The sequence below is a fragment of the Polyodon spathula genome, chromosome 23 (assembly GCF_017654505.1).
Source record: "Polyodon spathula isolate WHYD16114869_AA chromosome 23, ASM1765450v1, whole genome shotgun sequence".
Lineage (NCBI taxonomy): Eukaryota > Metazoa > Chordata > Actinopteri > Acipenseriformes > Polyodontidae > Polyodon > Polyodon spathula.
This window is the reverse complement of record NC_054556.1, coordinates 24,344,136-24,364,267: the sequence shown is the minus strand read 5'-3', so window position 1 is coordinate 24,364,267 and position 20,132 is coordinate 24,344,136. Positions and strand designations below refer to the sequence as shown.

At 37.8% G+C, this 20,132-nt stretch overlaps 2 protein-coding genes across 2 annotated transcripts; one reads left to right on the top strand and one right to left on the bottom strand.

The window, feature by feature from the left end:
• Positions 1-4,284: 4,284 nt before the first annotated feature.
• Positions 4,285-8,326, top strand: LOC121298286 (TLD domain-containing protein 2-like). The gene is made up of 6 exons (XM_041225329.1): positions 4,285-4,414; positions 5,871-6,083; positions 6,303-6,455; positions 6,535-6,629; positions 6,949-7,023; positions 7,472-8,326. The coding sequence occupies exons 1-6, from the start codon at positions 4,385-4,387 to the stop codon at positions 7,605-7,607; spliced, it is 702 nt and encodes a 233-aa protein (XP_041081263.1). The 5' UTR covers positions 4,285-4,384; the 3' UTR covers positions 7,608-8,326.
• Positions 8,327-10,762: 2,436 nt separating this feature from the next.
• Positions 10,763-13,546, bottom strand: LOC121298300 (potassium channel subfamily K member 15-like). Its single transcript, XM_041225352.1, has 2 exons — positions 12,910-13,546; positions 10,763-11,741 (listed from the first exon to the last, which is right to left on the bottom strand). Exons 1-2 carry the CDS (start codon positions 13,190-13,192, stop codon positions 10,837-10,839), a joined length of 1,188 nt encoding a protein of 395 aa, XP_041081286.1. The 5' UTR covers positions 13,193-13,546; the 3' UTR covers positions 10,763-10,836.
• Between the last annotated feature and the right edge of the window lie 6,586 nt (positions 13,547-20,132).

The following is a 20,132-nucleotide window of genomic DNA, read 5'->3' as shown; positions in this document are numbered from 1 at the left end:
TTCCATCAATATTAAATTTAATTGTTGTTATGTATGTGGAAAACTACAAAGCGGTGTGAAATATGTTAGCATAACATCATTCACCAGGTTTCACTCAACTTTATGATCAAAATTAGTTAATTCTATAGGGCGATGCATAACTTTTGGCCACAGCTGTGATATACAGTAAATGTATGAGAACCTTTTTAAGCGTGCCAGAACAAAAACATTGTTACACATACATTGTAATAGAGTATATGCTCCCCCTTTATACTGTGCATGGGGTTCAACAAAGAAGCTAAAATCCATTAAGCATTTCCTCATGGGGAAAATGTTTTAACGAAATGCCTCCAGATACTATAATAGACACCTACATGCAGTCACTGATTGGACTGCATTTGAAGAAGCTAATCAGCTGTGCTAAAATGCCAGTTTTTAATGATGTTGTAACTCAAACACCCATTAAGGTTTGGAAGGCTAAAACCTTATGTGTGATCATTTTACCATTAAGTACCAATCGATGTGAATTAGTGCAAGGATTAGGGCTGAATGAGAGTTTGTGTGGAGCACTCGGAGGTACTCATTAGATCCCCTTCATGCGTGCACTCAAATGGCAAATGCAATCCGTGTGTAATTTGTAGTGCTTACCGCTGTCTTTCAGCGGAAGGGAGGCGGTCATTACTGTACAGCACTTACTCCCCTTAAGCCATTGGCCAAGGTCAAACTGTAATGGGAAGGTCACTGTTTGCTTTCAAGGTTCCAGAATGCTTCATCTGAACACATCCACCCACCACTGGGTCACAGAGGTCTGGCAGCCCATAACATCATTTGTGACACGCAGTTACACGAAAATCATTGGGTCCACAAAGACTGCGAGGAAATAAACCTGACATTACATAATTACCACGCCAAGGCTGAAAGACTGAGTTTAACAGAAGTGAACATAATGCTATGACCTGTCAACGAAGCAAAAAGTGAAAAACACAGTTTAAGAAATATATTATTATTGCTGTTGCTTTTTGTTATTATTATTATTATTATTATTATTATTATTATTATTATTATTATTATTATTATTATTAATAAAGTATAAATGCCAGTCTCATTCAGCAATATTAATGACAGTCTGTGTCTGTGTCAGGGGATGCTGAACAGAGAAAGAGATATGCTGTTATATTGTAGGTTGTATGGGTTAATATAGTAGAGAATCCTGGTTCTTCATCACCCCTTAAGAAAGGATGACTCCCTGGGTGTTTTAAACAGTGATTTGAATGTGTTGAACATATTGTCTGACTTTACAGAGGACAATGCAGGCTTAAAAAATGCAGTCTTAGCACTGAGCTCAGCACGTCTCCATTCGACAGCAGGCTGTTTCTTCTTCTTTCTGTTGGAATCATCAGCATTAATGACGGTGATAACAGCTTAAATCCACATTGTATTGGAGAGTGCCAGATTTAGGGGTGCTGAGTTATAGAAAATGAAATGCATATTTAAATAATCTATTTGCCTGCAGCTTCATGGTTTATAACGCTGAGCCACACTGCCTTAAATCTACAGACTGGTACCCAACAGAAAAGGCTTAGAAATATAAAGTGTGTAACCTACAAAAGCAAGAAATAATTTGTGCTGCTCCACATTGGCAATACATATTGTGGTCTAAATGGTTGCGTATGGGAGATATTATTAATACCGTTTAACAAAACTGAAAGTGTCCGAGAACATATTTAACAAACAGCACAGGCTCATGCGTGCCGAATCGCTGGAATGTTGAGGACAAAGAATAAGAAAGCAATACTAAATAAGATGCATATACAGCTCTGAAAAAAATTAAGAGACCACTGCAAAATTATCAGTTTCTCTGGTTTTACTATTTATACGTATGTGTTTGGGTAAAATGAACATTTTTGTTTTATTCAATAAACCACTGGCAACATTTTTCCCAAATTCCAAATAAAAATATTGTCATTTAGAGCATTTATTTGCAGAAAATGACAACTGGTCAAAATAACAAAAAAGATGCATTGTTGTCAGACCTCGGATAATGCAAAGAAAATAAGTTCAGATTCATTTTTAAACACAATACTAATGTTTTAACTTAGGAAGAATTCAGAAATCAATATTTGGTGGAATAAATCTGATTTTCAAGCACAGCTTTCATGCGTCTTGTCATGCTCTCCACCAGTCTTTTACATTGATGTTGGGTGACTTTATGCCACTCCTGGCGCAAAAATTCAAGCAGCTCAGCTTTGTTTGATGGCTTGTGACCATCCATCTTCCTCTTGATCACATTCCAGCCTTGCTGAAGCACCCCCAGATGAGTCCAATTTTCAGCTTTGCCCAACACCTGGTCATCTAATGGTTAGACGGAGACCTGGAGAGGCCTACAAGCCGCAGTGTCTCGCACCCACTGTGAAATGTGGTGGAGGATCGGTGATGATCTGGGGGTGCTTCAGCAAGGCTGGAATCGGGCAGCTTTGGCATGAATCAAGCCAAGTACAAGGTTGTCCTGGAAGAAAACCTGCTATGTTATAACAGAATAGGCTAGATTTGTAACAATCAAATTCAATATGCACTTAGGACTACAGAATGCTCTATAAACACAAGGAGACATCTGAAATCATTCAACAGTTCAGGCAGTGTAATTGCAAAATGCTACACAGCAATGGGAACAAATGGCAGTGCCATATAAATAGGGGGGAAAAGTTACACTCGAATAGTTTGTTGTTTTCATTTGGTCCGCCTGCGGTTGACCAGTTATCCAAGGGGGAGGCACAATTAGTTTCCACTGAATGATCGCACACAGCTATCAAGTGTAAGGTGATTCTTACAGACTCTGCTGCAATACCACTGCTGAATGGGTTTCAGTTGAACACTTTTGATTTATTTGCGAGATGTATTTAGAGGTGCAGACTAGCGCCACGTTATGCTTTCAGCGGTTTTTCTGAAGCCCTGCATGTGGAGAGTGATTGGATTACTGGTGAACAGTAAAGGGGCTCTCTTGTTCCAGTCTCTCCGCTGTTCCCAAGCCCACATGCCCTCAGATGAAAAGACAGAACCGCCTGGCTTCTCTTCCTCACAGAACCCTCTTTTTTCAAATTGAACACAAAGCATGTGTTTGTTGGGCAGCAATTGAAATGCATTCCAAGACGCTAGCAGTTCTGTTTCACTAACCCATTGCCACAGCAAAAAAGCATATGTATCAATAAAAAATAAATCAAAACACTAGATTACCTAATCACCACACAATACATGGTAAAAAAAATTATGAAGTTTGAGAAAAATGAGCATGTCTTAGATTAGCAGTACGTATGTAGCATTTACATGCACCACTATTTTAATAATAATCGATTTATATACGTAGTCTAATTATCATAAGTACATAGAACATAAACTAACCCACAAAACCTAAACTAATTAACATGTATTAATTAATTAAACCTCCATCCAAACCACAAAGCAGATGACCACATTATACCTGTTAAACCAGGGTGTAGAATACTCTCTCCCTGGGAAATGCACATGATACAAGTTAAATGTTTTATTGGTTTTATAAATGCTTGATTAACATTAATTCGATTTAGCGTGTTTCGGCCCACGTACCAGTGCATGTGTAAATTGGACGGACCAGCCCTCAACGACCCATGAGAGAACGTTTGTTTGTTTGTTTGTTTGTTTGTTTGCAACGGTTTGTGTTCTGCAGTAGAATGCGTTGTTTCGCGATACCTAAATAGATTTTGCTTTGGAATCTACAGCACTACAAGTCTGCCTGAAAAGACTTCTGCATGATACCCCTCTGCTGGTATGCAACGGTGATATACTGAATTTGCTTTTGGGGTTTAAATTACTGTAAGATTTATTAGGAGCTACTTATTTATTTATTTACTTATTTATTTATTTTTTTACAGCTGTCAAATGTACCATGACAAGAATTGTATTCGTGGAAGCAGTTGAACTTTTACTGCATTTTTACTTGTAGGAGCCTAACAACAAGCCCAAAATCAATCACACACTCTTGCTGTTTATTGGGCTACTAACCTGTTTTTGGTTAAGAAGGTGTTTATCTGGTGAAACCCGTGCTCGGCTTCTTCAAGCAGTCGCAGGTAGATAATTCAATACCCCTCTGTCCTTAACCAACCAACCTGCATGACAGACAGACAGACAGACAGACAGCAGCGCCTGACAAGGCAGAGTAAATGTCGACTCAGGCCAGGCCCAGTAGCCGCATACAAGCGTTGTACGGAGGGAAGGGGGCGCTGATTACCCGTAGTGTTTATGTGGGTGTGTTTATTAACAAGACCTCGCACACAGGGGGGCACCGCTGGGACAGCAGTGTTGGCGGCGAGAAGTCAATTTTCTTTTCTATACAATCCAGAAAATACTATATTTCTTCGGTAACAAAGAAAAGATGCTCAGAGCGATGCATTACTCCCCGTTGGTGAGTACCATAAACTTGTTTTAAGTTTCAAACAAAATTATTTATTATCATTATTATTAATTATTATTAGTAGTAGTATTATTAGTATAGTATTAATAATAATAATAATAATAATAATAATAATAATAATAATAATAATAATAATAATAATAATAAATCTAGATATACATACAGGTATGCTGTTGCTGACAGATTGCATTAATTATGACAATTGTAAATATATTGTCTTGCCTATTCTATATAATTCAACGTAATGTAATAGTACTGCCAGTCCTGTCTGAAGCTATGGGTGCAGCTCTACTGCAGATATTCTACTCTGTCTTGGACAGGATTTCAACACTTCTGTGTTCTCCAAAGATACCTTAGACTTTAAAAAAAAAAAAAAAAAAAATACTGTAGCATTGCTTTCCTCGGCAAGCATTAAAAAATGTTACTTTTTTTTGTTTACGGGTGTTTCTTTCCATCCCATAACCTGTAATACAATTTAAATGACTTGGCAGAATTGTCCTGTTTTTAAAATGTGTTTTTTTTGTTTTGTTTTTTTTTGAGGGAGGGGGGAGGTTTTAAAGGGTCATTGAGACATTTGTACAATTGTCATTGAAACGGCACACTGTATGCACAAGCCTTCTCCCATATATAATTAATTTTTGAGCACATATTGTTTGGACTGGATTGCATTCTTTATCGCCTGTACAGTAAATATCCCTAAAGAGATCTATTGTTCAAACAACAGATTTCAACTGCACATATTATCTATTGACTTCCAATGCAGAATGACAGGGTGGCACATTTTGTTCTTCATTTAATCTCCCAAAAATGAGTCTATGCAACATGAGTCTCCTACCAGATAAGATAACATTTGTATGTGCTTCGCAAGCATTCAATTAATATGAGAATTGCAGCATCTGCACTGAACAAATATATAATGCTTCATCTCATGTGATTTGGTTGTAATGAAAACTGATGCTGTTCTTTTAAAGTTGCAGTTGATTACACCACCAGCACTGAAAACAGAAACACACTTCTGTTTACTAAACACTGGTTACACACCTGTCCATGTTATGTCTATTTAAACAATAGCATGAGGTGAAGTGTGGTGGCAATATGCATACTGTATACATTTTGGAGAACACCTGATCTTTCTGAATTTGTCTGTGGTGTTGTAGACTATACAACTCCTTTAATATTTGCATTTATGGTTCAGTAAATTAAATTAGTGAAATTTCTATTATCCATCAAACTAGATCGTTTTGATTACAGATGAGGGGCCCTATTCACAAAACTGAAAGGACTGTTTTAAGGGTTTTTGTATTTAATTTTTTGTGTGTGTTCAGGGTTTTCTGATGAGTGTTTTATAAACATTTAAAGCTACACTAAAAATGGAAATTCAAACCTGCTCTAAAACAGGCGTTTTTAAAAAATGGAAATGGCAAAAATCTAGTGTGCTTTAATTCAGGTCAACCACCTCAGTGTTGCCCCAGTGTCTGAAGAGGATGAGGATGATAAAGAATGTGAAACCTGTAGGTCAACGGGAGCCGGTGAGAACTCTTCTGATAGCAGCCTCGGTGCTGAGAACATGTCCCGACCCCCAGGCATCAGCAACGAGGATTTCTGTGAGCCGATACTAACCGAGGAGAGCAAGGTGCTGCCAGGGAAGCAGATTAAACAGGTACGTGCGAGGCATGAGCTCTGGAACAAGCTGCTGGCACTAGCCTGCTTTAGACTAACAAGACTGCTTATCTGCTGGCAGGTTTAGCAGCAAATGTATTCAGAAACAGCCACCCTGGAAATGTAAGCTTGTGGGTATACAGTACCCAGAATTGTTATATTTCTATACTTTGTTCTGATCAGATTTTAAAACCGTGTGCACCATACAATTTTCTGCCAGATCTCCATGCACTTTCCTCCAAGACTCGCAGCATGCACTTGGACCCTGGCGTACAGCACTATGAATCATGGAACCAGCCTGAGGACCCTGTACAGATCCATGCATGGGCTGGATTGCTCCACATTTATAGTCATTAAAGGTACCGATGACCAGGTAATCTGCAGCATTATTATCGCTGTAAAAGAAAGTTAACCTGAGTTAATCATGATATCAAGCTCTGCTTCTGTCCTAGGTGTTTGTTGCCTTATGTTCCAGTCCATTGAGGGTCAGTGACTGTTTCTATGGCACGGGGGAGACTTTACTTTTCTCTCTCTCGCCAGAACTTCAGGGTGGTGATCGTGATTATTATTGTATTATAAGTTGTTTTTCCCAGTGTAACCACCTTGCACTATTTATTTCTAATGGTTCTCATTTATAATGTTAATTCCAAATGTTTGACATTGCTTCCAAGTGCATAATACTAATCTGGAATTTCAAATTACACCATAGCAGCCATGTCCTGCTGTAAAGTGTGATATAGACAGTAACAGCAGACTATGTCCTCTGCTATTAAGATAATAATGAATTTTGTCATGTAAGAGTCCCCAAAGCCATCTATCATCATGTGTTATAAAGTAAAGATTATTAATCCCATAAATTCTTGTCGGGTATTTAAATGGACAAGTGAAAACTCCTTCTTTGCCAAAGGGAATCTAGAATCGTTTGCTTTTGGGCGAGGGAGGTAGGTATTCATTTATATTTTCATTGTGTGCTCTGTTGTCTTTTTAATTATACACAAACAGTAAAAGCTGGGTTGTGCTGTAACCTGCTTGCGTTGATGTCAATTGGGAGTAGAAAGCCTCTTTTTTTATGTTTGCAGTCTTTCTGAGCTTATTGCAACTACTGTAATTAGACAAAATGTCTTTAGTGTAGTAAGAGCCAGCGCCATCTAGTGAATAACTACTGTGAATCAAAACTTCCTTTTTGTATTGCTTGACCTGCCCACCGTCTGTATCAAAAAGTAAACAAAACCCACTATTCGATTAGTTGCAGTAAGAAACAGCACTGTGGCTTGTAGCTGCTACCATTAGGTTTATATGCAATGTAATACCAATCTTAGCATATCTTCGTACAGGGCAGATTTTGAACAATGGGTCTGTATGCTAGAGCTTGTCTGTCTTTTCCTACAGGGGTCTTTTTGGATTATGGCTGGATGGAGACATCTATCATGGAAGAAGCCATGCATGTGATACTTTTAACAATGACATTTTGTCTAAAACAGAAGATTTCTTTGTGCACGTCTTGGAAGTCTGGGCTCTTAAGTGACGAAGTGTGATACAACAGAAACGGAGTCACAGGATCAGTTTTGTTCCATGGAAGCCAGCACTGAATACAACGCTTACTGTACTTGCAGAGAGGTAAAAGCAGGATTTGAAATTGTGACAATTCCACGAGAAGACGGTGCAACAGGTGTTATTGTACTTTTTATAAACAGTAACACAGTATGAGCCAAAATACGTACAATAAGTTTCTGATCTAAAGTTATATGCTTCACTGAAGAGGGGAAGACAGCAATACAATAACCGCACAACCACTTATTCAATGCTGTAACACTCTCCATGCAAATTGCCATTCAAAGGGCTTGTTCAAGAACGGTAGCAATCAACCTTGCAAATTCAATGCTTATAAGCGAATGTGGCAGAAAAGAAGTTCTTTGCAGCTTGTGTTTTTCTGGTTATTCTTATGGTAATATAAAAATGCAATTTGTTCAATTGGAATTGATTTACAATTGAAATGCAGGGCATTATTGGCTTTAATGTGCAAAAAATTTGCTTGCAGTTTTGCTTTATAAATTGCTCTACATAGCTTGGGCCTCCTAAGCTGTCTAATAGTGTGCTTAATAATTATAGATCACTGCCATAGAGGGCTGCATGGAAAGCTGTTGAGCACCACTAGCACTGTAAATGATTAACAGATTTCTGTTTTTATCAAAGAGCAGTAGAACCTGTCTTTCGTGCTCAAAAATAAACACATTAAATATTTTACCTGGATCTTTGTGTCTATTTTACTTGTGTCTTGTTTGTTTTATATAGAAAACGTTTGTTATTTTAGAAAATCGCTTACTAGGAGGAACTTCTGTAATGCCCACAATGTGTTCAAGGTCAGAAAGTGCCAGTATTTAAAGATCTATACAATTAGACTTCACGGTGGAACCGAATATTCACTTAAAGAATCTGAAAGCAGGGACAGCTTTGTTTCTAATACCAAAAGACCAAGCAATCCTTTATTGTGGCATTTTTAAGTGTTGGGGAAATTGCAAAAAACACTATCACCACTAGAGGGAGCTCATGCTGTAAAAATACATCATTATCACATACATTATTAAAAGAAGAGGTGTCCCACAATCCCCCTCTGTGCAGTGCTAAGAGGTTATAAAGGACCTCTTACCATTGCACATAGCTCAGTAAGCACAACAGAAATGACAGTAAGAAAGTGGTGTATTTTTGCACATGGTAATACAACAAGCACCAACAATATCTCCTGAATGGTACTCTGGCTTACTAGTGTTAATTTCCACCTCGCGTAGAGTCCAGCTATTTTTTTATACTGTATCTCAACAGGCTAAGGATGTTTGTGGTGCCTACAGACCGCTACAGCCTGTTAGACACAGAAATGGAATAAAATATAAATAAACAAACCAATAGTATAGCACTTCCCTGCCATTTACAAATGTATTGATTAGTGCAACCAGTTTGAAATATTGAGTTAGGTGATGGCGCCAAGAGACTAGCATATTAAAGCTGCTATAACGAATTAAGCGTGTTCCTTCTTGCGTCTTCTATACCCACAACAGATGGTGTGCAATTCAAATTTACCGTTTAAAATTCTATCGCTTTATCAGTTTACCATTTATATGTAAAGAAATATTTTTATTGGACATCAGTTGTGTTCTGGAAAAAAAAATAATTATTCTGTATATAATTAGTTTTATATTATAATGTTTAATACGTGTATAACCGTCCAGCAAGTATTGGGAGAATATTGGAGCATGGGGGTATATTAATTGTGTGTATATGAAGATGGCGGCCCTCACATTCTGTAATATAAAAAACCTGCATTTCTCTGTTAATGGATCGGTTTTAGTTACAATGGGCAAGACAGCCGTTCTGACAGACTTTGACAGCGCGAGGACAGTTTGCCATTGTGTAGAACAGACTACAGCAGACGCTTACGGAATAGCACGCTGACAGTGTTATGGCAGGTGTTTCGTAACATATCTTGGGCATTGAGAAGTGCTTTGAGTTTTACAAGGTTGTTCCCCTGCTGGCAGGTAAAGGACGGCTGGCAGGAATATTAATCTTCCAAAGTGTTTCGCTGCTTTGTTCTATATTTAGCTTCTTTAATTGGCTACTGACTGAAAACAAGTGGTTTACTGTTTTTTTTTTTTTTTTTTTCATGTATTGAATTATTTCAAAATAAGAGTCTGCATAACACTGCAAATTCGTTGCATTGCTCATGTATTCCACTTGTCATTCTGAGTACATGGTGTGATAGATATTGGAACACAGGCAAAGCTGCTGTTGTAACACACCAGTGCAGATATGCAGTAAAAATGTTAAACTACAGGTACATTTATCTTCGATTGCAGTCTACTGTATGGTTTTGTACAGTTAAACTGCAGTCTGAAGTATGGCTGTTGGACTTTTAAACCATTAACCATTATACTGGATTTCGATCTGCTGCTTGTGTATGAAAAGAATGTCATTACTAGGTTTCTATTGATAACCATATCATGCAGTTTAAAGTAGACTAAAAGGAGAGGTGTTTGCATATAGTACAGGGTGGCAGAGCAGGGTGGTGCTAAACTGGATCTGGAGCCCTCATACGGAGGTGCCTCATTTCAGCTGTGGCTAGCTAGTTTACCATGTTCATAACGTTCAATATGCAATGCAGTGCCTTCAAAAGCAATGAGCTTCAATCTAAAATATTTCATGAGAAATATGGTACATTTAGATGTCTTACAAATAAAAAGTACTGTATTCACATTCCCTATCAAAATTTATTGTAAATGTACAATTCTACAAACAGTATATTTTTGTAGTTGTTGTTGTTTTTGTTTTTTTTTCACAATAAAGGTTGCATTCCATTTATAACGACAAATTGAAAGAACAGGAAGTCTTTAAAAAAAGAAACAAAAAACAGCATGCTTCACATAATTGATTGCACAATCCTAATCAACACAAGGGTAGAGGCTGCAGTTGTGTTTGTTGTAATTGTGAATTATACTGGTTGTTTGAAGAGAACCAGCGCTGCCTGTTACATACTGTCACGACATGATCCTGTCAAGTGTCATGCACAAGCATACAGTATATACAGTTAGGAAAAACCAATGAAGTTAAGAATAAGCAATATATATATATATATATATATATATATATATATATATATATATGATTCACACACTGTTCTTCAAGGTTCTGGTTATGCCTTACAATTTGACATTATAAAAAATGTTATCAAATGTGTACAAATGCTGTGCTCAGGTCTTTCTAATCTATACAGACTTTCTTCTGGTTCTCAGGTACTCCCTCACGCTGCAGCGGCTGGGGGACAGTCTGCTTCCCGGGGAGGACAAGGCTGTGTTGTCTCGTGTACTCAGAGAAATGCCATCGACCTTGTACGAAATGGAGTTGAAGTACACTGAGCTGTGCTCATGGTGTGATGGGGCAGGGCTGTCGCAGTTTTGAGAGCGGTAACACATGCAGGACCACAACGAGCCGATCCGGGGCTCGGCTTTGGAAGGATGCTGCCTCTGCATGTCTTCCTGGTCATCCATGGCCAGCGGGATTAGGTTGGTGCGGCTCGTCCCTTCTTCCATGGGCAAGAAGAGTGTGCTTTGGCTCCTGCCGTCTTCCCCCATGCTGAGGGTGATCATGCCCCGCTCTCTTTTCACTGACGCCCGCTCCTCTGCATCCCTCCTCTCGTCTTCCGAGTTCATGGTCAGAAAACGGAGAACCACCAAGTTCAGGAAGGCCCCGATGACAGTCAGCCCCACTAGGATGTACATGAAGCTGAAAGCCACGTAGGGTGTCTTTTCCTGGAGGTCTTCTTTCTTCTGAAGGGCCACAAAGTCCCCGAAGCCGATGGTGGTGAGGGTGATGAAGCAGTAGTAATAGGCGTGGAAGAAGGTCCACCCTTCGAAGTGAGAGAACGCGGCTGCTCCAATGCACAGGGTGCCGATGCAGGACAGAAAGCCAACCAGCACCATGTTCTCCATGGACACCTCTTTCTTTCTCATGCCGAGGCACTCTTTGATTTTCCACAGCAAGTATCGAACAAAAGTGTTCATTCTTTCACCCAGACTCTGGAACATGACCAGGGTTAGAGGGATGCCCAGGACCGCATAGAACATGCAGAACACTTTCCCAGCATCCGTGCCAGGTGCAGCATGACCATAACCTTAAAAACAGAAACAACAAAACACAGTGTAATCCTTGCAATTCCTGTATAGAACCAGAGCCTTCAAAAGCTAAAAACTAAATATTTTCACTACAGGGAAAAAAGGATCAATTTGACCAATATAATATACCCATTCTCCCCCTTCTTCTCCCATACTTTTCTCTACAGTTGCTTAAGATAAATAGGAATATCTATCTATCTCTCTCTATCTATCTATCTATAGAGAGAGAGAGATAGATAGATAGATAGATAGATAGATAGATAGATAGATAGATGTTCAGTGTGCAAATGTGTATGTTTAAATTATATCTCTAAAATGAAAAAAGGTGGCCAAATCTTAAAACTACTAAAAAAAAACAAATATTGGAAGACCATTTTTTCCCCAATGTTAGTAATATTTCAGCGAGTTTGTTATGCCCTGCTAGTGCTCTATAAACCTTATGAAAAGCTAATGAATTGCAGACATTAGAAATAAATCAAGGCATAATTTTTGAAGTGTGGCGAGATACATATTGACGTTTTACACTGCAACAGTAATATCTTAGCTTATCGAAACAATTAGCCAAGAAACAACACATATGCACACAACATAAATTAACTACTACAAACTTAAGATGATATGGTTGAAAAAGGTGAACATTATTGTATATAAAACAGGTATTCTAACAATGTCAGTCCCATTAGATTGCAAAGCTGAACCAACAACTGATCATTATAAAGAAGCAAAGCTACACAACTAAATGGATGTTTCAAAATGAAAATGTACAATTACATTTAATCAACAACCTGTTGTGTCAATATACTGCATAATAAACGTGTGACTAATAATATACTTCTGAGTGGTTTCATAACTCAAAGTTTCTTAATGTTAAATTATGTGAACTGTAAAAATTAACGTGGGTTAAAACATTAATGAATTGTGGTCTTATAAAATAATGATTCCGTTGAATTGCAAGTGTGTTTGTGAAGGTGTTTTTTGTTTTGTTTGTTTTAACTTTGCATTCTTAATATTCAGTTGTATGATATTGTATTGTATCTAAAAATATTATTATTATTATTATTATTATTATTATTATTATTATTATTATTATTATTATTATTGTTGTTGTTGTTGTTGTTATTGTTATTAAATAAATAAATAAATGTATTAATTAATAGAAGTACTTACCTATAGTGGTGATAACTGTAATTGCAAAGTAAAATGAGCCAGCGAATTTCCATTGCCTCCCAGCTCGATGGGGTTCAGTTTGTAAAACCACTCTCTCGATCTCTCGATAATCTTCGTCTGTGAATCGGTACCTCTTCTTCATCTCGTTGCGTTTCTGCTCCAGGATCCTTTTCCTCGCGCTCTCGGATTCAGATTCCAGGGCATCGAACACAGCTGCCCCCACGAGCAGGTATGAAAACATACAAAGGATCAAAGAGAGCGTTCTCACATTCTGCTTCTTCATCTTCAGAATGTGAGAAACTGGACTCAGAGAGAGGAGGATGCGAGGGTGTCGAAATAACTGGTGCAGTGCTCCGTATCACTGCTCTACCGTGACAAGACGACGAAACTTAATGGCAATATTCGAGTGACACAGTTTAATATGCTGCACGTATTTCGGTATTTTTTAACGTGCTATTTCCTTCGAAGCGATGGTGTTTATCTTCTTTCTGCACTAGACTGCCCAGATGCAGCTGCTAAATTATGTTTTAAAACTCATTGATCAATTGCAAATACATACAGTACAAAGTAACACCTTCCCTGGATGTATCGCATTTATTTAAAATCGATTTATTACTTCTTCAAACAATAGGCTGTTCGTTGCGTATACGAATGCATACATATAAACAGACTTACATGCATGGGTACTTGTGTGCATACATGCATTCATTTCATGCCATTTCCCCAGCATCATCAGGGCATTACCTATTACAGGAAGTAGTAGCGGCTACTTGCCAGGTCGATGAATGACAGAAGACGAACGGTACAAACCTACACTGTCAATATCCCATTTTGGTGGTGCGAGGAAGACGTTTTATAACAACCTGGGGTTGAAACCAATAAATTATTATAGCTTGAACAAAATTAATGACTGTGTGTCGATCTCTCTAGCTGCTCGCTGTGTGTTTGTGAAAGGTGCTGGCCGTGGTCCTGAAAGTGTTCATACGCGCACCACCAAACCTTTTAAAGTATCATAGCTTTTTTGTAGCATAGGTTTATCCACACACACGCGCGGTCTTCTGGATATTTGACATATACTCCGCTGCTGTGGTCATGTAACACTTATTTATGTCATGGTGATGCACAAGGAAAGGTAGTTATGTTATAAAATTAACACTGTAGGTTGTTTGAATTTGTCAGGACGCAGGCGTGTTCAGCGTTCTCCTCAGTTCTGTTATTACAATTATATAATGCTAGTAAGACGTAATAAACCGTTAACAATTGACTAGAAATCTGCAAATATATATATATATATATATATATATATATATATATATATATATATATATATATATATATAGATAGATAGATAGATAGATAGATAGATAGATAGATAGATAGATAGATAGATAGATTACAGAGTGTAAAATGATCTGGGCTTCTCATTGTGGAAAGGTCTTAATTTTTCCCATCTCCATCACAGAACTAAGTAAATCATTTCATCATTCCTCACAGGTCTGATTAGGTATCTAATGAAACACAGTACAAGCAGTATGCAATTCTGAAAAAGAACCACTCTTTGAAATCTCTCATTAAATATTGCATTGTTAAATAATGACCTGGGACCTATTTCCGAGCAGTGTCGGTGGGGATGAATCTTTAACATCTTACTCTGTGGATTTCTGAGAAAACTTCAATCTAATGCTGCTCATCTGAAAAGAAATGATTGTGGAGGGAGGAAATATATGTATAATGTCTTAATCCTGCAATCTAAGAACCCTTGATGAATAACTTTATATACCAGAGCTAAAAAAAAAATAGTTCTGAGAATCAAAAAGGTATTGCATGATAACAAAACAGAAGTCATTCAAATATTTTCAGATCTGCCTTTGCAACATGTTCCTGTGTTATTCATCAGTTATGTATCAGTTGTTATCCAGGTATCTGTTCTGAGGTAGTTTGTGTTCTGTGTTTATTTACAGCACTGCAGCTGCGGTTTATCCTTCTCAAGAACTCATGCCCTCAGTTCTACTTTTACTGTTCATTCCATCACATTGAAAGACCTTACCTTGCTTATCAAATGGGGTGGCATTGTTCAAGCAATGCAGAGTTTAATATCTGAGTTTTGCTTTTTTCATTGCATAGGTTTGCTCCTTGATTGTGCTTCTTCTTTGTGAATTCGACACGACTAAACAAGCGTTTAAGCATAAACATTACGACTTGAGAATATAGCAATCAGTCAGACTACCACATGGGGGGTGGCACCCTTCAAACCTGTAGTTCTTTTAGCCTTGCATTGAATTGCACTGTATAAACATACCCATGAAGATAAAATGGTGTCATAATTCCCACAAGAACCATTGTAGTTATAAACAAAACTCCAGCATTTGTTTCGGGAAACATTTGGAAACAGCTGTCATTCTCATATTTCCAATGAAACACTCAGGACTAGAAATGCCACAAACAGGAAAAGGGTGAAAGAAACAGTTTGAGATATGGAACTAAATAAATAGGTTTTAAACAATCTAGCTTCAAATCAGAAGGGTTCAGGGTGGCAATAGACCAGTTTACGAGGCCAGATTATGACCAGAATCAAATTTTCATTGCAAAATTCTACAGCCACTTGTCTTGGCAATTGTCTGCAGCGTTAATGTAATGAATCTGCACTAGATGAGTATCCAAGAAAAACGCCAGAAAATACTGCAGATCAACCACAAACCATTGCTGGCATTGCCTGAGGCTGTGTCCTACTACAGAGCTGATATGTGGTTCTTTTGAAGAATTCAGGAAGCTGTGGAGTGTTGCCGGAGTGTTGTTGCTATGGAAACATAAGTAGCTGAAGAAGTTTGAGCTCATCAGCATGTTGGTTCCCTTCAGCTCATAGTGTAAAAACATCACTTCATGATTAATAAGCCTTGCTTAATGTAACTTAGAAAGGTCAGCCTGCAGTCGAGGGTATAGCTGAGTAGAGCTGTCCTATTCCAGTCTGCTAACTGGATGTTTCTGTTTGCAGATTGCATGATGTTTATGCTTTCTCTTCATTTGTTCTGCTATCTTATCATTTAATTCCTGCCCGTGTACTGTCGCTACCATTTATCAGATTGTAAACTTTCAATCTGTACTCTGCTCTGACCAGAGTCTGTGAAAATCAATTATACCCCAGCTTCAGATTTTAGTCTGGATGAGGGCCAAGTGCGCAGCGGAATATCTTGCATCAATTTTCCACAAAAACATAAGGGGGGAGTTCAAAAATAGACTGAAAAAAATTTGTCTGTCGCAATAGTCTGTCAGTGGTAGTCAGAGATCAAAGTGCAATGTACTGAAACAGGTTCCGTGCGCAATGGAATAGCACAGCCTCCAGCTATAATGTTTGTTTTGCAGCTCTTTAAATGTCATAAGGATCAATAACCCGGTGGCACACTGAGTTTTCTGTTGAATAATCATCCTTGGAAAGAGAGAGTTTGGCTAATAAAGCACTCAATGGTTTAATGCTTGCTCTCCATTACTGAGAAGTGTTTCTTGTTGCTAGCCAGCACTTCATTGGTGGCAAGAGGTGGAGCAGCATTTGACTTCCCAGCAATCAGACCAAGCCAGCTGTACCTGCTGCTTGTCTGTTTGCCAAGTTGTCCACTTTTTCAACTGTCCAACACATGTTATCAGGTGGCAGATTGTTGGACAACATCTCTCTCAACTAGTACCATAGTTAAACTACATCTTTACCTAGCTGTGAAGACTTGTACAGCAAAAGAATACCAACTGATACTCTTTGTTTTCACCCTCATAACCTGAAAGGTCTGATCACTTTCAACAGTCAGATTTCAGCGCAAGACATGATTCGTCTCAGGGGCGTACTTTTCTTTGTACATGTGAAGAGCCTGACAATGCTGTGTCTTGATTGATGTAAAGTAAATGTTAAGTGATTGCGGAGTATTTGATTATAATTAGTTTGCATGATTTGACCACGAGAGCCCAATGAAAATTACAGGTGTGTTAGCTCGTTTGGTGGCTATTCTATTGTGTACAAAGGAAGGTGTCTAGAAGATAAAACATTGAACTACGAGAGTCTCAATTATGTTTACAGTCAATAATAAGGCTGGCTTAATGTAGCTTGAAAAGGCCAGTGTTCTCTATGCAGCCTCCAATCAAGGGTACAGCAATCAAGGCTATCTGCAGTCAGTATGTGAACTTACTTTGTCAGTATGGCACTTATAGGCCATAATTAAGCAATAATGACTGTATTTCTATACTGTACATTACCTATACCTTAATAACATAGCTATTACTATTAACTGGTGAAATGTTTAGGGTTTTTTTATTTATAGAGAGGAAACAAACTTTACACTGAGAGATGCACAGATTGAATTTAGTACTTTTCTTCAAGGCTAGCAAAATATGAACAGAAGTAACAGCCCAACTAATGGCTGGCAGCCCCTTTGAAATCAGTTCCATGAAATTGAACCTATGGGTTATCTGCAAGCTTCAGACACTTTAATGAGTCTGAGTTTGCCTTTGTTGTTGTTTCCTAAAGCTTTGCCAAAAGCTCTTATTGTAATTTTTCTAGACTGGTGGTCTAAACTACAGGACAAGAAAAACATTAAACAGAACTACACCATGTTAGCTGCATTCATTGCATTCCCCATTTGAACTATCTAGACTATGGCATCTGTGTGCATTTACTAATGGGGTGTTTTGTGTGTAATACCCCTAAGGGAAAATGAAAAGTGAACTGGAAGCATGGGTATTACAGTGTTGTATTTTTCATATATTTAGGCTGGAATAGGTAACAATTATCAATCTTTCTTTTTGGTGGAAGGGGGTGTAAGGCATACACTCAAAGCACCATGCTAACAGGAAAGTTGAATTAAATGGTTTTTTTTTTCTATAAGTATGCATGTGGACGACAGACCAAAGAACGGTATACATTTTTATCCTGCTTTAAAGTATGAAAAGCAGAATCAAAAGCTCGTCAGTGCAAGAAATGGGGGACCAGTAATAATGCTGCTCATTCTGGCTATTTCACCAAATACTTGACAAGTGGTGGCATAACATATTGCAGTCAGCACTTAATTACATGACATCAAGTGCCTGGCATGGAATCTGTGTTCAATCCCTTCAGAACCAGAGCCAGTGCCAGGGAAGCACTTGCACATGCATGAAGCAGCAGAATCACGATTCATACTGAATCAGAAGTAGATGGGAAGGATTAAAAGGTTTAAATGATCTGCAGCTACCTAATAACCATAATATGTAAGTACAGTTTCCACCACAACCTCTTTACAGTTACCGTACAGTTAGATGGGCGATTTAGTTAAATGTTAGACGTTACATTACAGTATTATTCTAAACTCATCTTCACCCTCACATTATCCATAAACACAAGTGCAAGTTCTGCACAACACCTGCCTCTACAGAAAAATACCCACTCATTGAGCTCAAGAGATCTCTTTCATTGGAGCAGATTGGACACTAGAGCAAGATCTTAGCAAATTAGGCCCTTACGAGCATTCCGGTCCTCTGAGATCCAGGCACATTTGACATAGAAGAGTTCCCAGTGCAAGATATGACTGCAGTGGTCTGTTCTGAGTCACTGCTTGTAATTATTATCCTGATATAAAGTGCAGGGCTGTGCATCACACAGGAAAGCAAGGGAGACTTTCAGAGTTAGAGTTTGGCTCCAGTCCCATTCTCATCTTTTTCAGATTGACCTGAAATATGTTTCAATGAACTGTAGCATATTATAGTGTTGGTTAACTTAATATCATATTATAAACTTCAACAGTGGGAGAGAGAAGCTGAGGCAGAAGGAGAAAATTGGTGGCCAGCTAACATTTTGGCTACTCTCCAGATATTCCATGTTCATTGGCAGAGACAAGTATATATGTATATGTGTGTGTGTGTGTGTGTGTGTGTGTGTGTGTGTGTGTGTGTGTGTGTGTGTGTGTGTATATATATATATATATATATATATATATATATATATATATATATATATATATATATATATATATATATATATATAAAGAGCAGGGCTTACTTAGTCTTTAAAGACAAAAATGTCTTTTGAGATATCACGGTTCACAGCTAAAGAAAAAGCTTTATTTGAAGGTCATACTCCACTACAAAGAGACCAGTCTCCTTTTATCCAGAAATGAAACATGGATACTGACAAATACCATTCATACTGTGCATAGCATCGCAGAGTCATGACCTGGATAGGCTTTCAGCAACATGTAGCTTTTCAACTGCAAGAAAAGCATCCCATTCCAACCAAATTTCTGCTCATCGAGGTTGCAAGGGGTACATGTAGCTAGAACACATCAAGGACTTAGGCCTGTGACATGAGAACCATTGATGAGGCTGTATACACTGTACTACTATAGAACAGAATAGAAGAGAATGGAACAGAATGGAACAGAATAGAATATAATGGAACAGGATAGAATAGAATGGAACAGAATATAATATAATGGAACAGAATAGAATATAATGGAACAGGATAGAATTGAATGGAACAGAATACAATAGAATGAAACAGAATACAATATAATGGAAGATAATAAAATAGAATAAAATAAAATAGAATAGAATAGAATACTGGACAATATAGATTATATAAATAGCATCACTGACATGTATTCTATAATAAAAAATGTACCTCCCTGTGCCAAGTCAGTTTCAGTCACAATAGGCAAGACAGCTGACCAAATTTATAGCACAGCTATGGACACAAGTTTTGCATCACCAAGGATTTTAGGATTGAGACATCATTTTCAACAAAATAAAAACCTATATAAATATAATTTAGATATTGTATTTAGTATTATACTATCAAAAAAACTACAAAATAATATTGCAAAAGTCTACTGGAAGCCATAATAGTAGCACAGTAATTCATGTTAAATTTTGAAATATCACATTTTGTCAGTTTTTCATTAAGTATAAGGAAAACTACAAAGTGGTATGTAATTCCATAAATTAATGTAACATTATTCAGCAGGTTTCATTAGACTTTATGGATCAAAAGGTATTAATTCTATAGGGTGATGCTAAACTTTTGTCCCTAGCTGTAGGTGATCGGATGGCAGGTGCAATACTTACTGGTCTTTCATAAGGATCAACTAATGATAACTCAACTCTCAAAATATATTGTTCTAGAAAAATGTAAACAGCTTACATCGAACAAAATCTGTTGAGAATGCCCAGATGGTGTCCGAACGCCCCCATTGGCAACTTAACGGCATTAG